Below are 20,043 nucleotides of genomic sequence, written 5' to 3'. Positions count from 1 at the left end.
TGGATCTATTGAATTCTAATGCTGCTCTTGTTCCATAATGCTCAGCCAGCATCATTGGATCTATTGAATTCTAATGCTGCTCTTGTTCCATAATGCTCAGCCAGCATCATTGGATCTATTGAATTCTAATGCTGCTCTTGTTCCATAATGCTCAGCCAGCATCATTGGATCTATTGAATTCTAATGCTGCTCTTGTTCCATAATGCTCAGCCAGCATCATTGGATCTATTGAATTCTAATGCTGCTCTTGTTCCATAATGCTCAGCCAGCCTCATTGGATCTATTGAATTCTAATGCTGCTCTTGTTCCATAATGCTCAGCCAGCCTCATTGGATCTATTGAATTCTAATGCTGCTCTTGTTCCATAATGCTCAGCCAGCATCATTGGATCTATTGAATTCTAATGCTGCTCTTGTTCCATAATGCTCAGCCAGCATCATTGGATCTATTGAATTCTAATGCTGCTCTTGTTCCATAATGCTCAGCCAGCATCATTGGATCTATTGAATTCTAATGCTGCTCTTGTTCCATAATGCTCAGCCAGCATCATTGGATCTATTGAATTCTAATGCTGCTCTTGTTCCATAATGCTCAGCCAGCATCATTGGATCTATTGAATTCTAATGCTGCTCTTGTTCCATAATGCTCAGCCAGCCTCATTGGATCTATTGAATTCTAATGCTGCTCTTGTTCCATAATGCTCAGCCAGCATCATTGGATCTATTGAATTCTAATGCTGCTCTTGTTCCATAATGCTCAGCCAGCATCATTGGATCTATTGAATTCTAATGCTGCTCTTGTTCCATAATGCTCAGCCAGCATCATTGGATCTATTGAATTCTAATGCTGCTCTTGTTCCATAATGCTCAGCCAGCATCATTGGATCTATTGAATTCTAATGCTGCTCTTGTTCCATAATGCTCAGCCAGCATCATTGGATCTATTGAATTCTAATGCTGCTCTTGTTCCATAATGCTCAGCCAGCCTCTTGCGCTGAAGACTCGTTGTTGTGTTCCAGTCTGGCTTTACCACAGTCTGGTTGAGCAGCTTGGAGAAGTTTCTGAAAGACTCTGTCTGTCTGTCTGTCTGTCTGTCTGTCTGTCTGTCTGTCTGTCTGTCTGTAGGATGGTGGAGGTGGCAGCGTGCCACACCAGCCATACGTCTGCAGCTAAGACTCAGAGCGGTCAGGTGCTAATGTGGGGTCAGTGTCGGGGTCAAGCTGTGGCCTGCCCTCATCTCACACACTTCGCCAGCACTGATGATGTCTTTGCATGCTTCGCCACGCCCGCTGTCACGTGGCACCTCCTCACCGTGGGTAAGACTGACACACCTCCTCACCGTGGGTAAGACTGACGCACCTCCTCACCGTGGGTAAGACTGACGCACCTCCTCACCGTGGGTAAGACTGACGCACCTCCTCACCGTGGGTAAGACTGACACACCTCCTCACCGTGGGTAAGACTGACACACCACCTCACCGTGGGTAAGACTGACGCACCTCCTCACCGTGGGTAAGACTGACACACCACCTCACCGTGGGTAAGACTGACACACCACCTCACCGTGGGTAAGACTGACACACCACCTCACCGTGGGTAAGGCTGACGCACCTCCTCACCGTGGGTAAGACTGACGCACCTCCTCACCGTGGGTAAGACTGACGCACCTCCTCACCGTGGGTAAGACTGACACACCTCCTCACTGTGGGTAAGACTGACGCACCTCCTCACCGTGGGTAAGACTGACACACCACCTCACCGTGTGTAAGACTGACACACCACCTCACCGTGTGTAAGACTGACGCACCTCCTCACCGTGGGTAAGACTGACGCACCACCTCACCGTGGGTAAGACTGACACACCACCTTACCGTGGGTAAGACTGACACACCACCTCACCGTGGGTAAGACTGACACCTCCTCACCGTGGGTAAGACTGACACACCACCTCACCGTGGGTAAGACTGACACACCTCCTCACCGTGGGTAAGACTGACGCACCTCCTCACCGTGGGTAAGACTGACACCTCCTCACCGTGGGTAAGACTGACACACCTCCTCACCGTGGGTAAGACTGACACACCTCCTCACCGTGGGTAAGACTGACGCACCTCCTCACCGTGGGTAAGACTGACGCACCTCCTCACCGTGGGTAAGACTGACGCACCTCCTCACCGTGGGTAAGACTGACACACCACCTCACCGTGTGTAAGACTGACGCACCTCCTCACCGTGGGTAAGACTGACACACCACCTCACCGTGGGTAAGACTGACAGTATACAGGATGTGATGATGGGTACACACCTGGAATCAGATACTATTTGAAATATTTCCAATACGTTGAGCGTTTGCTCTGGCCTGTTTAGAGGGTTGACTGACTGATATGTGTTATTCAGATGGAGATGATTATCTGACAGTGGCCCAGTCACTGAAGAGGGAGTTTGACAGCCCGGACATCTCCGATCTCAAGTTCCTGGTGGATGGGAAGTGTATCCACGTACACAAAGCCCTCCTGAAGATCAGGTACCTACGGCTGTGTTTACACAGGCAGGCCAATCACATCTTTTCCACCAATTGGTATTTTGACCAATCAGATCAGCTCTTTTGACAATAGTTGGGAAAAATATCCGAATTTGGGCTGCCTGTGTAGATGGCGCCAAACAGACCCATGTTGTCTCCCTATGGGCCCTGGTCAAAGGGTGTCATTTGGGACGCACCATCACTCTCTGAACCAATACAATGGTAATGTTCATTTAGCCAACGCTTTTATCCAAACAACTGTAGACAGTGACATGTTTATTCAGTATATGTGGCCAATGCCAGCTGTGGCGCTGTATGTTTAGTATTCCTACTAAACATACTTTAAATAAAGTTTTGTTATGCGCATTCACTTTTCCTCTGTAAATACATCATTTATCCGGGTACAACACCGTTTTAAAGGTTATTTAGCTCTTCGTACCACTGTGGCAGCCAAACCTGCCTGCACGCGAAATACAGTTTACCATCTTCGAGACAGCAGGCTAGTCACTGGAGAGACCCAGAGAGACAGCACGCTTAGTCACTGGAGAGACCCAGAGAGACAGCACGCTTAGTCACTGGAGAGACCCAGAGAGACAGCACGCTTAGTCACTGGAGAGACCCAGAGAGACAGCACGCTTAGTCACTGGAGAGACCCAGAGAGACAGCACGCTAGTCACTGGAGAGACCCAGAGAGACAGCAGGCTAGTCACTGGAGAGACCCAGAGAGACAGCCCGCTAGTCACTGGAGAGACCCAGAGAGACAGCACGCTTAGTCACTGGAGAGACCCAGAGAGACAGCACGCTAGTCACTGGAGAGACCCAGAGAGACAGCACGCTTAGTCACTGGAGAGACCCAGAGAGACAGCAGGCTAGTCACTGGAGAGACCCAGAGAGACAGCACGCTTAGTCACTGGAGAGACCCAGAGAGACAGCACGCTAGTCACTGGAGAGACCCAGAGAGACAGCAGGCTAGTCACTGGAGAGACCCAGAGAGACAGCACGCTTAGTCACTGGAGAGACCCAGAGAGACAGCACGCTAGTCACTGGAGAGACCCAGAGAGACGGCACGCTAGTCACTGGAGAGACCCAGAGAGACAGCACGCTAGTCACTGGAGAGACCCAGAGAGACAGCACGCTAGTCACTGGAGAGACCCAGAGAGACAGCAGGCTAGTCACTGGAGAGACCCAGAGAGACAGCACGCTAGTCACTGGAGAGACCCAGAGAGACAGCACGCTTAGTCACTGGAGAGACCCAGAGAGACAGCACGCTTAGTCACTGGAGAGACCCAGAGAGACAGCACGCTTAGTCACTGGAGAGACCCAGAGAGACAGCAGGCTAGTCACTGGAGAGACCCAGAGAGACAGCACGCTTAGTCACTGGAGAGACCCAGAGAGACAGCACGCTTAGTCACTGGAGAGACCCAGAGAGACAGCACGCTTAGTCACTGGAGAGACCCAGAGAGACAGCATGCTTAGTCACTGGAGAGACCCAGAGAGACAGCATGCTTAGTCACTGGAGAGACCCAGAGAGACAGCATGCTTAGTCACTGGAGAGACCCAGAGAGACAGCAGGCTAGTAACTGGAGAGACCCAGAGAGACAGCACGCTAGTCACTGGAGAGACCCAGAGAGACAGCACGCTTAGTCACTGGAGAGACCCAGAGAGACAGCACGCTTAGTCACTGGAGAGACCCAGAGAGACAGCATGCTTAGTCACTGGAGAGACCCAGAGAGACAGCACGCTTAGTCACTGGAGAGACCCAGAGAGACAGCTGCCAGTCACAGGTAGGGAATACATATTAGGAACTTCATCATTCCTCCTCCTCAGACCTCACCCCTCCTCTAGCCAAGTCTCTCACCCTCCCCTAGCCAAGTCTCTCACCCTCCCCTAGCCAAGTCTCTCACCCCTCCCCTAGTCAAGTCTCTCACCCCTCCTCTAGCCAAGTCTCTCACCCTCCCCTAGTCAAGTCTCACCCCTCCCCTAGCCAAGTCTCTCACCCCTCCCCTAGCCAAGTCTCACCCCTCCCCTAGTCAAGTCTCACCCCTCCTCTAGCCAAGTCTCTCACCCCTCCCCTAGTCAAGTCTCACCCCTCCTCTAGCCAAGTCTCTCACCCCTCCCCTAGTCAAGTCTCTCACCCCTCCTCTAGCCAAGTCTCTCACCCCTCCCCTAGTCAAGTCTCACCCCTCCCCTAGCCAAGTCTCTCACCCCTCCTCTAGCCAAGTCTCTCACCCCTCCTCTAGCCAAGTCTCTCACCCCTCCCCTAGCCAAGTCTCTCACCCCTCCTCTAGCCAAGTCTCTCACCCCTCCTCTAGCCAAGTCTCTCACCCCTCCCCTAGTCAAGTCTCACCCCTCCCCTAGCCAAGTCTCTCACCCTCCCCTAGCCAAGTCTCTCACCCCTCCCCTAGTCAAGTCTCTCACCCCTCCTCTAGCCAAGTCTCTCACCCCTCCCCTAGCCAAGTCTCTCACCCCTCCCCTAGCCAAGTCTCTCACCCCTCCCCTAGCCAAGTCTCTCACCCCTCCCCTAGCCAAGTCTCTCACCCTCCCCTAGTCAAGTCTCACCCCTCCCCTAGTCAAGTCTCACCCTCCCCTAGCCAAGTCTCTCACCCTCCCCTAGTCAAGTCTCTCACCCCTCCCCTAGCCAAGTCTCTCACCCTCCCCTAGTCAAGTCTCTCACCCCTCCCCTAGCCAAGTCTCTCACCCCTCCCCTAGCCAAGTCTCTCACCCCTCCCCTAGCCAAGTCTCTCACCCCTCCTCTAGCCAAGTCTCTCACCCTCCCCTAGTCAAGTCTCTACCCCTCCCCTAGTCAAGTCTCCACCCTCCCCTAGCCAAGTCTCTCACCCTCCCCTAGCCAAGTCTCACCCCTCCCCTAGCCAAGTCTCCACCCTCCCCTAGTCAAGTCTCACCCCTCCCCTAGCCAAGTCTCTCACCCCTCCCCTAGCCAAGTCTCACCCCTCCCCTAGCCAAGTCTCTCACCCTCCCCTAGCCAAGTCTCTCACCCCTCCCCTAGCCAAGTCTCTCACCCTCCCCTAGTCAAGTCTCTCACCCTGCACTAGCCAAGTCTCTCACCCTCCCCTAGCCAAGTCTCTCACCCCTCCCCTAGTCAAGTCTCACCCCTCCCCTAGCCAAGTCTCCACCCCTCCCCTAGCCAAGTCTCTCACCCTCCCTAGCCAAGTCTCTCACCCTCCCCTAGTCAAGTCTCTCACCCTCCTCTAGCCAAGTCTCTCACCCTCCCCTAGCCAAGTCTCACCCCTCCCCTAGCCAAGTCTCTCACCCTCCCCTAGCCAAGTCTCTCACCCTCCCCTAGTCAAGTCTCTCACCCCTCCTCTAGCCAAGTCTCTCACCCTCCCCTAGCCAAGTCTCTCACCCCTCCCCTAGTCAAGTCTCACCCCTGCACTAGTCAAGTGTCTCACCCTCCCCTAGCCAAGTCTCTCACCCCTCCCCTAGCCAAGTCTCTCACCCCTCCCCTAGCCAAGTCTCTCACCCTCCCCTAGCCAAGTCTCTCACCCCTCCTCTAGCCAAGTCTCTCACCCTCCCCTAGTCAAGTCTCTCACCCTCCTCTAGCCAAGTCTCTCACCCTCCCCTAGCCAAGTCTCTCACCCTCCCCTAGTCAAGTCTCACCCCTCCCCTAGCCAAGTCTCTCACCCCTCCCCTAGCCAAGTCTCTCACCCTCCCCTAGCCAAGTCTCTCACCCCTCCTCTAGCCAAGTCTCTCACCCCTCCCCTAGCCAAGTCTCTCACCCCTCCCCTAGCCAAGTCTCACCCTCCCCTAGCCAAGTCTCTCACCCTCCTCTAGCCAAGTCTCTCACCCCTCCCCTAGCCAAGTCTCTCACCCTCCCTCTAGCCAAGTCTCTCACCCCTCCCCTAGCCAAGTCTCTCACCCTCCCCTAGCCAAGTCTCTCACCCTCCCCTAGCCAAGTCTCTCACCCTCCCCTAGCCAAGTCTCTCACCCCTCCTCTAGCCAAGTCTCTCACCCTCCCCTAGCCAAGTCTCTCACCCCTCCCCTAGCCAAGTCTCTCACCCTCCCCTAGTCAAGTCTCACCCCTCCCCTAGCCAAGTCTCTCACCCTCCCCCTAGCCAAGTCTCTCACCCCTCCCCTAGCCAAGTCTCTCACCCTCCTCTAGCCAAGTCTCTCACCTCCCTAGCCAAGTCTCTCACCCCTCCCCTAGCCAAGTCTCTCACCCCTCCCTAGCCAAGTCTCTCACCCCTCCCCTAGTCAAGTCTCTCACCCTCCCTAGCCAAGTCTCTCACCCTCCTCTAGCCAAGTCTCTCACCCTCCCCTAGCCAAGTCTCTCACCCTCCCCTAGCCAAGTCTCTCACCCCTCCCCTAGCCAAGTCTCACCCCTCCCCTAGTCAAGTCTCTCACCCTCCTCTAGCCAAGTCTCTCACCCTCCCCTAGTCAAGTCTCTCACCCTCCTCTAGCCAAGTCTCTCACCCCTCCCCTAGCCAAGTCTCTCACCCTCCTCTAGCCAAGTCTCTCACCCCTCCCTAGCCAAGTCTCTCACCCCTCCCCTAGTCAAGTCTCACCCCTGCACTAGTCAAGTGTCTCACCCTCCCCTAGTCAAGTCTCTCACCCCTCCCCTAGTCAAGTCTCACCCCTGCACTAGTCAAGTCTCTCACCCCTCCCCTAGCCAAGTCTCTCACCCTCCCCTAGTCAAGTCTCACCCCTCCACTAGCCAAGTCTCTCACCCCTCCCCTAGCCAAGTCTCACCCCTGCACTAGTCAAGTCTCTCACCCTCCCCTAGCCAAGTCTCTCACCCTCCCCTAGTCAAGTCTCTCACCCTCCCCTAGCCAAGTCTCTCACCCCTCCCCTAGCCAAGTCTCTCACCCCTCCTCTAGCCAAGTCTCTCACCCCTCCCCTAGTCAAGTCTCTCACCCTCCCCTAGCCAAGTCTCTCACCCCTCCCCTAGTCAAGTCTCTCACCCTCCCCTAGTCAAGTCTCTCACCCTCCCCTAGCCAAGTCTCTCACCCTCCCCTAGCCAAGTCTCTCACCCTCCCCTAGCCAAGTCTCTCACCCTCCCCTAGCCAAGTCTCACCCCTCCCCTAGCCAAGTCTCTCACCCTCCCCTAGCCAAGTCTCTCACCCTCCCCTAGCCAAGTCTCTCACCCCTCCTCTAGCCAAGTCTCTCACCCCTCCCCTAGCCAAGTCTCACCCCTCCCCTAGTCAAGTCTCTCACCCTCCCCTAGCCAAGTCTCTCACCCCTGCACTAGCCAAGTCTCTCACCCCTCCCCTAGCCAAGTCTCTCACCCTCCCCTAGCCAAGTCTCTCACCCCCCCCCTAGTCAAGTCTCTCACCCTCCCCCTAGCCAAGTCTCTCACCCCTCCCCTAGCCAAGTCTCTCACCCTCCTCTAGCCAAGTCTCTCACCCTCCTCTAGCCAAGTCTCTCACCCTCCCCTAGCCAAGTCTCTCACCCCTCCCCCTAGCCAAGTCTCTCACCCCTCCCCTAGCCAAGTCTCTCACCCTCCCCTAGTCAAGTCTCTCACCCTCCCCTAGCCAAGTCTCTCACCCTCCTCTAGCCAAGTCTCTCACCCTCCTCTAGCCAAGTCTCTCACCCTCCTCTAGCCAAGTCTCTCACCCCTCCCCTAGCCAAGTCTCTCACCCTCCTCTAGCCAAGTCTCTCACCCTCCTCTAGCCAAGTCTCTCACCCCTCCCCTAGTCAAGTCTCTCACCCTCCCCTAGCCAAGTCTCTCACCCCTCCCCTAGCCAAGTCTCTCACCCTCCCTAGTCAAGTCTCCACCCTCCCCTAGCCAAGTCTCTCACCCCTCCCCTAGCCAAGTCTCTCACCCTCCCCCTAGCCAAGTCTCTCACCCCTCCCTAGCCAAGTCTCTCACCCCTCCCTAGCCAAGTCTCTCACCCTCCCCTAGTCAAGTCTCACCCTCCCTAGCCAAGTCTCTCACCCCTCCCCTAGCCAAGTCTCTCACCCTCCCCTAGCCAAGTCTCTACCCTCCCCTAGCCAAGTCTCACACCCTCCTCTAGCCAAGTCTCTCACCCTCCCCTAGCCAAGTCTCTCACCCTCCCCTAGCCAAGTCTCTCACCCCTCCTCTAGCCAAGTCTCTCACCCCTCCCCTAGTCAAGTCTCACACCCTGCACTAGCCAAGTGTCTCACCCCTCCCCTAGCCAAGTGTCTCACCCCCCCCTAGTCAAGTCTCCCCCCTCCCCTAGTCAAGTCTCACCCCTCCCCTAGTCAAGTGTCTCACCCCTCCCCTAGTCAAGTCTCACCCCTCCCCTAGTCAAGTCTCACCCCTCCCCTAGTCAAGTCTCACCCCTCCCCTAGTCGTGTCTCACCCCTCCCCTAGTCGTGTCTCACCCCTCCCCTAGTCGTGTCTCACCCCTCCCCTAGTCGTGTCTCACCCCTCCCCTAGTCGTGTCTCACCCCTCCCCTAGTCGTGTCTCACCCCTCCCCTAGTCGTGTCTCACCCCTCCCCTAGTCAAGTCTCACCCCTCCCCCTAGTCAAGTCTCACCCCTCCCTAGTCGTGTGTCTCACCCCTCCCTAGTCAAGTCTCACCCCTCCCCTAGTCAAGTCTCACCCTCCCCTAGTCGTGTCTCACCTCCCCCTAGTCAAGTCTCACCCTCCCCTAGTCGTGTCTCACCCTCCCTAGTCAAGTCTCACCCCTCCCCTAGTCAAGTCTCACCCCTCCCCTAGTCAAGTGTCTCACCCCTCCCCTAGTCGTGTCTCACCCCTCCCCTAGTCGTGTCTCACCCCTCCCCTAGTCATGTGTCTCAACCCTGCACTAGTCAAGTCTCTCAATCCTGCAATAGTCAAGTATCTCACCCCTGCACTAGTCAAGTATCTCACCCCTGCACTAGTCAAGTCTCAACCAGTGGCGTAGCGCAGTTTGGCAAGGGCCCCCTGCAAGGTAAAACAGGTCACTTCTTGCAGTTATACACATTTAGTCACGGGGCAGAGATTGTTTTTCATTCCATTCTTCCCCCACACAGTTACAAACCTTTCTAAGGAAACAATGTGTTGATATAACGTAGTGATTTCCAGTAGTTGCCTTCCTTGGCTCCTCCCAAGTCTGGTATGTTTTTTCCACTGCGGTGTATGGAACTATGTATCAGTCTCTGTCCTTCCTGTTGACGTCATGAGGAAGCAAGGACACAGCTATCGTTTCCCCTCTGGGTATTTTTATAACTCACATGCAACATTCTCAAGCGTTAAGCGTGATTGTTTCGATTGTCAAATCAGAGGTAAAGAAAATCTTTATTTTACATCTGGAAATGCATTGTTCATACACTGAGTATACAAAACATTAAGAACACCTGCTGTTTCCATGACATAGATTGACCAGGTGAATCCAGGTGAAAGCCATGACCCCTTATTGATGTCACTCAGTGTAGATGAAGGGGAGGAGACAGGTTAAAGAATAATTTTTAAGCCTTGAGACAATTGCGATATGGATTGTGTATGTGTGCCTTTCAGAGGGTGAATGGGCAAGACAAAAGATTGAAGTGCCTTTGAACGGGATTTGGTAGTTTGTGCCAGGCACACCGGTTTGTGTCAAGAACTGCAACGCTGCTGGGTTTTTCACACTCAACAGTTTTCCGTGTGTATCAAGAACAGTCCACCACCCAAAGGACATCCAGCCAACTTGACACAACCGTGGGAAGCATTGGAGTCAACAAGGGTCAGCATCCCTGTGGAACGCTTTCGACACCTTTTAGAGTCCATGCCACGACGAATTGAGTTTGTTCTGAGGGCAAAAGGGTTCAACTCAATATCAGGAAGGTGTTCCTAATGTTTGGTGTACTCGGTGTAGAAATGTGTAGAAACTAGCAAAACTACACTGCTCAAAAAAATAAAGGGAACACTTAAACAACACAATGTAACTCCAAGTCAATCACACTTCTGTGAAATCAAACTGTCCACTTAGGAAGCAACACTGATTGACAATAAATGTCACATGCTGTTGTGCAAATGGAATAGACAACAGGTGGAAATTATAGGCAATTAGCAAGACACCCCCAATAAAGAAGTGGTTCTGCAGGTGGTGACCACAGACCACTTCTCAGTTCCTATGCTTCCTGGTTGATGTTTTGGTCACTTTTGTATGCTGGCGGTGCTTTCACTCTAGTGGTAGCATGAGACGGAGTCTACAACCCACACAAGTGGCTCAGGTAGTGCAGCTCATCCAGGATGGCACATCAATGCGAGCTGTGGCAAGAAGGTATGCTGTGTCTGTCAGCATAGTGTCCAGAGCATGGAGGTGCTACCAGGAGACAGGCCAGTACATCAGGAGACGTGGAGGAGGCCGTAGGAGGGCAACAACCCAGCAGCAGGACCGCTACCTCCGCCTTTGTGCAAGGAGGAGTAGGAGGAGCACTGCCAGAGCCCTGCAAAATGACCTCCAGCAGGCCACAAATGTGCATGTGTCTGCTCAAACGGTCAGAAACAGACTCCATGAGGGTGGTATGAGGGCCCGACGTCCACAGGTGGGGGGTTGTGCTTACAGCCCAACACCGTGCAGGACGTTTGGCATTTGCCAGAGAACACCAAGATTGGCAAATTCGCCACTGGCGCCCTGTGCTCTTCACAGATGAAAGCAGGTTCACACTGAGCACGTGACAGACGTGACAGAGTCTGGAGACGCCGTGGAGAACGTTCTGCTGCCTGCAACATCCTCCAGCATGACCGGTTTGGCGGTGGGTCAGTCATGGTGTGGGGTGGCATTTCTTTGGGGGGCCACACAGCCCTCCATGTGCTCGCCAGAGGTAGCCTGACTGCCATTAGGTACCGATATGAGATCCTCAGACCCCTTGTGAGACCATATGCTGGTGCGGTTGGCCCTGGGTTCCTCCTAATGCAAGACAATTCTAGACCTCATGTGGCTGGAGTGTGTCAGCAGTTCCTGCAAGAGGAAGGCATTGATGCTATGGACCGCCCATTCCCCAGACCTGAATCCAATTGAGCACATCTGGGACATCATGTCTCGCTCCATCCACCAACGCCACGTTGCACCACAGACTGTCCAGGAGTTGGCGGATGCTTTAGTCCAGGTCTGGGAGGAGATCCCTAAGGAGACCATCCGCCACCTCATCAGGAGCATGCCCAGGCGTTGTAGGGAGGTCATACAGGCACGTGGAGGCCACACACACTACTGAGCATCATTTTGACTTGTTTTAAGGACATTACATCAAAGTTGGATCAATCTGTAGTGTGGTTTTCCACTTTAATTTTGAGGGTGACTCCAAATCCAGACCTCCATGGGTTGATACATTTGATTTCCATTGATAATTTTTGTGTGATTGTGTTGTCAGCACATTCAACTATGTAAAGAAAAAAGTATTTAATAAAATTATTTCATTCATTCAGATCTAGGATGTGTTGTTTAAGTGTTCCCTTTATTTTTTTGAGCAGTGTATATATAAGAAAGTATGTGGACACCCCTTCAAATGACTGGATTCAGCTATTTCAGCCACACCTGTTGCTGACAGGTGTATAAAATCGAGCACACCGCCATGCAATCTCCATAGACAAACAATGGCAGTAGAATGGCCTTACTGAAGAGCTCTGTGACTTTCAACGTGGCACCGTCATAGGATGTCACCTTTCCAACAAGTCAGTTTGTCAAATTTCTGCCCTGCTTGAGCTGCCCTGGTCAACTGTAAGTGCTGTTATTGTGAAGTGGAAACGTCTAGGAGCAACAACGGCTCAGCCGCGAAGTGGTAGGCCACACAAGCTCACAGAACAAGGGCCGCCTAGTGCCGAAGCGCGTACATTTTTTTGTCTGTCCTCGGTTGCAACACTCACTACCAAGTTCCAAACTGCCTCTGGAAGCAATGTCAGCACAATAATTGTTTGTCGGGAGCTTCATGAAATGGGTTTCCATGGCCGAGCATCTGCACACAAGCCTAAGATCACCATGTGCAATTCTAAGTGTCGGCTGGAGTGGTGTAAAGCTCGCCGCCATTGGACTCTGGGACAGTGGAAACGCGTTCTCTGGAGTGATGAATCACGCTTCGCCATCTGGCAGTCCGATGGACGAATCTGGGTTTGGCGGATGCCAGGAGAACACTACCTGCCCCAATGCATAGTGCCAACTGTAAAGTTTGGAGGAGGAGGAATAATGGTCTGGGGCTGTTTTTCATGGTTCGGGCTAGGCCCCTTAGTTCCAGTGAAGGGAAATCTTAACGCTACAGCATACATTCTAGACGATTATGTGCGTCCTACTTTGTGGCAACAGTTTGGGGAAGGCCCTTTCCTGTTTCAGCATGACAATACCCCCGTACACAAAGCGAGGTCCATACAGAAATGGTTTGTTGAGATCGGTGTGGAAGAACTTGACTGGCCTGCACAGAGCCCTGACCTCAACCCCATCAAACACCTTTGAGATGAATTGGAACGCCGACTGCGAGCCAGGCCTAATCGCCCAACATCATTGCCCGACCTCACTAATGCTTTTGTGGCTGAATGGAAGCAAGTCCCCACGGCAATGTTCCAACATCTAGTAGAAAGCCTTCCCAGAAGAGTGGAGGCTGTTATAGCAGCAAAGGGGAGGACCCAACTCCATATTAATGCCCGTGATTTTGGAATGAGCTGTTCGACGAGCAGGCGTCCACATACTTTTGGTCATGTAGTGTATCTAATTAGCCTGCTAGCTAGCTAAGCTCATAGATCTACATGGGGCTGAATCCTAACTTCACATCAGCACACATTGTTTTTGCACAAATGTTCCATTGACATCAGGTTTCACGTGTATTTTAGCATGTGTCATGAATACTTTGGAAGTGTTGCTCCGTGATGACTGATCTGCTCCGTGATGACTGATCTGCTCCGTGATGACTGATCTGCTCCGTGATGACTGGATCTGTTGTCATCCTCCCATTTGGTTTCTTTCAGGTGTGAACATTTCCGTGTGTTGCTGAACGAGACAGAGGAGGAGTCTATGGAGATCCACCAGTTTTCTTACCTGGTCTACAGGGCTTTTCTGGAGTACCTGTACACAGATACCATCAACCTTCCTCCAGAGGACGCCATAGGTATGACCATCTTATATACCCCCCCGCACAGCCCTTACCCTTTCTGGAGTACCTGTACACAGAAACCATCAACCTTCCACCTGAGGACGCCAGAGGTACGACACCTAACCCTAACTCCTAACTCTAGCGTACCTTTACCTCAGAGGTGCGACGCAGTGTTTCCCCTAGATTGTTCTCCAGTGCGGGGTACAAAGAGCGCCGTTAAGTACGCCACAGTGTTTTCCCTAGCTTAATTATTTACCAGACGGGTCTCAAAGGACCCCCGAATCAACATCTAGGGCCTGACGTGAGTTATGACGGCTTATAGAAAGTGTTTATAATGCACTAGACCTCCACCATCAACCTGCCACCAGAGGTTGACCCGGGGCTCTGGTCAGCACTCTAAAAGGACAGGGTGCCATTTGGGACGCGTTCCAAGTATCTCTCCTCTGTGTCCTGTAGGTCTCCTGGACTTGGCTACGTTCTACCGTGAGACGCGTCTGAAGAGACTGTGTCAGGAGACCATCAAGAGAGGCATCTCTGAGGAAAACGCTATTACCCTGCTCTCTGCTGCCGTCAAGTACGAAGCCAGGGTAAGCTCTACGCAGACCTGACCCCTGACCCCTGACCCCCCCAGACCCGCTCTGTACTACAGTGGGAGATTCCCCCAGTCACTGACCTGTCTGTTGTACTAGTTGTTCCCCCTACCAGTCACTGACCTGTCTGTTGTACTAGTTGTTCCCCTACCAGTCACTGACCTGTCTGTTGTACTAGTTGTTCCCCTACCAGTCACTGCCCTGTCTGTTGTACTAGTTGTTCCCCTACCAGTCACTGACCTGTCTGTTGTACTAGTTGTTCCCCTACCAGTCACTGACCTGTCTGTTGTACTAGTTGTTCCCCTACCAGTCACTGACCTGTCTGTTGTACTAGTTGTTCCTCTACCAGTCACTGACCTGTCTGTTGTACTAGTTGTTCCCCTACCAGTCACTGACCTGTCTGTTGTACTAGTTGTTCCCCTACCAGTCACTGCCCTCTGTGTTGTACTCCTCCTGTCCCCAGCGCTGACCCCTGACCCCACTGACCAGCCATCCGTCTCCCTGTTCCTCCTACAGGATCTGGAAGAGTTCTGCTTCAAGTTCTGTGTCAACCACCTGACGGCCGTTACGCAGACGCAGGCCTTCGCCGACATGGACCACGAGCTGCTGAAGACCTTCATCAGTAAAGCTAGCCGCTACGGGGCCTTCAAGAACTGACTGACCGACAACCCGCTAGCTAAGACTCTGGGTTAGGGGGATGGGGGAGGGGGGAGGGGGAGAGGGGTATGGGGGGATGAGGGGGGAGGGGGGAGGGGGAAGGGGAGGGGGATGGGGGGGGGATGAGGGGGGAGGGGGGGAGGGGGGGAGGGGGATGGGGGGGATGGGGGGGGGGGGAGGGGGAGGGGAGGGGGGATGGGAGGGGGGGGGATGGGAGGGAAGGGAGGGGGATGGGAGAGAGGGGGCAGAGCTGTAACCTATTGGATCCTGGGGTAAGAGATGTGGACTGTGGGGTAAGAGATGTGGGGTAAGAGATGTGGGGTAAGAGATGTGGGGTAAGAGATGTGGGGTAAGAGATGTGGGGTAAGAGATGTGGACTGTGGGGTAAGAGATGTGGGGGTAAGAGATGTGGGGGTAAGAGATGTGGGGTAAGAGATGTGGACTGCGGGCGGGAGGGAAGGACAAAACAAGTCTGAGCTATGAAACCTGCCCCCCCCCAAAAAAAATGTTAAAACCAAGCTGACCAATAGAGTCCCACCACTCAGCCTGGGTCAAAGGTTAAAGGTGAGCTGAACACCGGGGGACTGAGAGGGAGGGGCAGAGTGCTGCTGTAGAGGCTTTAGTGCTTTTACCATGTGACCACACCGGAGCAAGCCCTGACCTCTAGCACAGGTCCTATAGGGCAGATAGCTAGAGGGAGGGAGGGTCTACCTCTGTTTGCTATTGGACGCCCTGACCTCTAGCACAGGTCCCATAGATACTGTTACTGTTATACCCACACTAGCAAAGAACAGGAGACAAATACAGTCCGGGGGAAAGCAACTGACTAATGGCATTTTATAGGCAAAATGGACACCACTCACTAACTAACTGCAAATGGCAGATTCCATATTTTGTCACGCTCAGAAGGTCAAAAAAGGTTATTTAGCCAAGCTGTTTCATACAGTAGTGTGCTGCTTATATTAATGTGCTTTTGTCATTCATTCATTATTGTATTCATGGTTTTGTATTGACTAACATCTATCCTGACTGGCTGCTGTGCACCATGGTGAGCTAACTATCTGATAGGAAATGACACACACACACAGTCATTATTGACTCCGAAGGGGGAGTAGGGACCTCCTTAAAGTGCTTACTTACCTGTGTCTGTCTGTCTGTCTGTCTGTCGTTCATTAACTCACTGTCTGTACATGTGAGGCTGTAAACACATTTTTTGCTCTAAACAGGAAACATGACAGACAACCTCCATTAACCTTTTCTATGGAATTTACTGTCAGTGACATCATATGCATCCCAAATGGCACCCTATTCCCTATATAGTGAGCACTACTTTAGACCAGGGCCCATAAGGGTGACCAGAACCAATATTAGTGCACTGTGTTGGGAATAGGGTGCCATTTTAAGCAGACGTTGTAGAAAAACGGCATCATATTGCCGCCTTGCAGATACGGTATGTTTACAGCAGTTGGACAGACAGTTTAGGGGCTCTTTATTCAAGCGTTACAGATTGAGATAAATAGTAATTTAAAGGTAATTTCTGATAGACCGACATATGCAGCGTTTACCGTGAACGCAGTCTCCGCTAACGTGGGAACATTGCCTTTAAATTTCAATCACGCCGTAACTTCCGCCTATACATTTACATTTTAAGTAATTTAGCAGACGCTCTTATCCAGAGCGACTTACAGTTAGTGAGTGCATACATTATAAAAAAAAAAATAATCATCATACTGCCCCCCCGTGGGAATCGAACCCACAACCCTGGCGTTGCAAACGCCATGCTCTACCAACTGAGCTACATCCCCTGCCGGCCATTCCCTCCCCTACCCCGGACGACGCTGGGCCAATTGTGCGCCGCCCCATGGGGTCTCCCGGTCGCGGCCGGCTACGGCAGAGCCTGGATTCGAACCAGGATCTCTAGTGGATTCGAACCAGGATCTCTAGTGGCTCAGCCGTAGACCACTGGTGGGAATCACCTTCTCTCTTTTACAAGTGTGCTTCAATCTTGCATCAATGTCAGTGACGTAGCAGTACTGCTAGCCCCGTACAATTAACTGAATCTGGTTCCTTCAACTTGGAGCTAGTAAGAGAGTCTCATGGGCCTATTTATACAGAAACAATATGAGAAAATGCTTTGTCATTGAGAAGCCAATTATGTTTGAATAAATCTGGATGAAGCTGTCACTCCTTGGTTCTGTTTTAGCTACTGTAATCACGTTTACACGTTTACAGGGTCCCATTTGGGACGTACGACCCTGGCCATTTGGGACGTAGCCAACCCTGGCCAAAAGCAGTGCACTACATAGGTGAATTTGACATATTTTGGAATTCAAAATATGTCTGTGCTGGTGCCAGCGCTACCCCATGCTAACTTGTCCATAAGACTGTATAACCTTAGTAAACCAAGGTGTGATGCCTGCTGTGAACCAGAAGGGGGCAATGTTTTATTCTTCTAGACATCCATACTGCCAGTCTGACAATAGGCTCCTGCTGCTTGCGGGGATAAAGCAGGCGTTATGTTGGGGACTTCATTTATTCATATATTTTTCATGTTTTCAGCTTTTTCCATGACATTTGCAGATACATTTTTTTTTTAAATAATAATAAAACAAATCAGTTTAGTTCTTTTCACATCTTTATTTTGGAGTTTCAAAATGACTTGGCAATTTCCTGCTTCAACTGGTTATATCAAACAACATTTTAGTACATTAACGTATTGCTAATCTTGGAGAAACCATTGGGGAAATAACTTGTTGTAATTTATGAAAGGAGAAGGTGCCCGCAAGTCTCTCCAATACACGTAATCCTATTGATTTTGTACATTTTAGTCATTTAGCAGACACTCTTATGCAGAGCGACTTACAGTTAGTGAGTGCATACATTTTTCATACTGGCCCCCCCGTGGGAAACGAACCCACAACCCTGGCGTTGCAAGCGCCATACTCTACCAACTGCGCTACAGGGCTCTATTGATGGTATCAGGTATTACGTACTTCTTTCTACACTAAGGCTCAAGTCTCGCCAATGACGCTGTCAAACCACACACCTACAGGAACCGATAAGCAATCATCATTTCACATTCGTCACACCAACGATGCTCTCCAATTATGTTCTGTTTTGCTGTAGCCAATGACTTGTTTATGTACTCTACGAAGGTGTGGAAAAGTTGAAGATTCTCCTACACTGGCTTTTACTCTCATTTTGTATCATATTCCAATTCAATGAGGCCTTGACAAACTCAACGGTCAAAGAGTTCCTAAATATGGTTGAATAAGTAACAATTGCTAAGCTGCCCCAACTAAACCACTCTATAGGGTGCCATTTGGGATATTGCCCAGAAGGTATCCCTCTGTCATGGTTACTCCCAAAACAAATGATATCAAAGTCTTGAGGGTAAGATACCAGTACTTAAGTACCTAACTTCAATCAACACATCAAATAAAGGTTAAATCAAATAAAAAAACACAACAAGCATGCTCAAATCCCTCCACAACATGACCCCATGTACAACATGGCCACATGTACAGATCTGGCATGTATAGTGTTACATAGAGGCTCAGGCTCCAGCACACGGATATACAGTACACTCATCCACTCACAGATATACAGTACACTCATCCACTCACACACACACAGATATACAGTACACTCATCCACTCACACACACAGATATACAGTACACTCATCCACTCACACACACACAGATATACAGTACACTCATCCACTCACACACACACAGATATACAGTACACTCATCCACTCACACACACACATATATACAGTACACTCATCCACTCACACACACACAGATATACAGTACACTCATCCACTCACACAAACTCATGCTACCCACACACTCACACACACCTATACACACATGCACACACCAACACACACTCACACCACACACACACTCACACACACCTATACACTCATGCTACACACCCACACATCACAACTGCTGCTACCAGACTCTTATTATTATTATTGCTAATACTGAACTATTTAAATACTTGCCCCTCAATCTCCCCTTCCCTGACACACGTGTAAATATTGGACTATAAACTGGGCCTTCCTGTACGATACTAAAATGTTTATTCTGTTCTACTGAGTAATTTACTTTATGTTCCTATTCTTATAATGGTAGTATTTCTTATTGTTGTTGCGTTGTCCAGAAGGAACCTGCCTGTAAGCATTTCGTTGGACAGAGTATACCATGTGTATCCTGTACATACGGCTAATAAAACTTGAAACTAGGCCACAAATATACACTGAGTTCACTGAGTACAGGCTTAACTACTGACGACAGAATACAATATGGAATTGTATTGAATAGTTTGGGGTAGGCCTCGTCTCCGAGGAATGCTCCTCAGAGCTAGATGCTGATGACAGGTTGCCCTATGCTGGGCAGCAGGCATCGAACCCCCCTTCCGCTTGGAGAACGGGGTTCCGATGACGGCCTTCAGGTTATTATGCTGGTGGTGGTCAGGAGGTGAAAGGTCGTTGGAAGACTATTGCTGCAAAACATCAAGTGAGAGACTAGGATTGAGTTGACATAAATACTCCCCTAGATTTATGCCCATTGGTTGAAAGAAAGGGAAGTGATTATTGCATGAGTGATCCCATAGGTTAATCAGCAGGCGTGGTGGAATTGCCTTAGTGTGCCATGCTCATTGGCTGAAGTTAATAGGTGAATGACATTCCGCACGCTTGCTAATGGTAAACTTGACACTCCCATATAAATATCTGCTATACTGACGAGGTAACGTTATAATCAATACCATATCAATACCTGCTATACTGACGAGGTAACGTTATAATCAATACCATATCAATACCTGCTATACTGACGAGGTAACGTTATAATCAATACCATATCAATACCTGCTATACTGACGAGGTAACGTTATAATCAATACCATATCAATACCTGCTATACTGACGAGGTACATAACCACTACCATATAAATACCTGCTATGCTGCTGAGTGAGATAGGAAGCGATGTGAATTATAGAGTTAACCAGATGAAAGAAGTGACGATCCATTCAGACCAGCCTTACTGATTTAACTTTCATAACTACCCAGCAGCGTTGCAGTTCTTGACACAAACCGATGCACCTGGCACCTACTACCATACCCCATTCAAAGGCACTTCAATCTTGTCTTGCCCATTCACCCTCTGAATGGCACACATACACAATCCATATCTCAATTGTCTCAAGGCTTAAAAATCCTTCTTTAACCTGTCTCCTCCCCTTCATCTACACTGATTGAAGTGGATTTAACAAGTGACATCAATAAGGGATCATAGCT

At 51.0% G+C, this 20,043-nt stretch overlaps 1 protein-coding gene across 2 annotated transcripts in view; it reads left to right on the top strand.

Moving 5' to 3' along the window:
- rcbtb2 (regulator of chromosome condensation (RCC1) and BTB (POZ) domain containing protein 2) overlaps positions 1–14,772 on the top strand; it is a 36,952-nt gene extending 22,180 nt beyond the window's left edge. For both annotated transcript variants that reach the window (XM_045214554.1, XM_041876759.2), the window contains 5 exons: positions 1,125–1,315; positions 2,397–2,523; positions 13,358–13,497; positions 13,939–14,069; positions 14,589–14,772. In XM_045214554.1, the coding sequence (XP_045070489.1) occupies positions 1,125–1,315; positions 2,397–2,523; positions 13,358–13,497; positions 13,939–14,069; positions 14,589–14,729 (730 nt within the window). In that variant the 3' untranslated portion in view covers positions 14,730–14,772. The remainder of the gene's footprint in view (positions 1–1,124; positions 1,316–2,396; positions 2,524–13,357; positions 13,498–13,938; positions 14,070–14,588) is intronic.
- Positions 14,773–20,043: the final 5,271 nt, after the last annotated feature.

The sequence above is a fragment of the Coregonus clupeaformis genome, chromosome 5 (genome assembly GCF_020615455.1).
Source record: "Coregonus clupeaformis isolate EN_2021a chromosome 5, ASM2061545v1, whole genome shotgun sequence".
Classification (NCBI taxonomy): Eukaryota; Metazoa; Chordata; class Actinopteri; order Salmoniformes; family Salmonidae; genus Coregonus; species Coregonus clupeaformis.
This window is presented reverse-complemented; position numbering and strand designations above follow the sequence as displayed.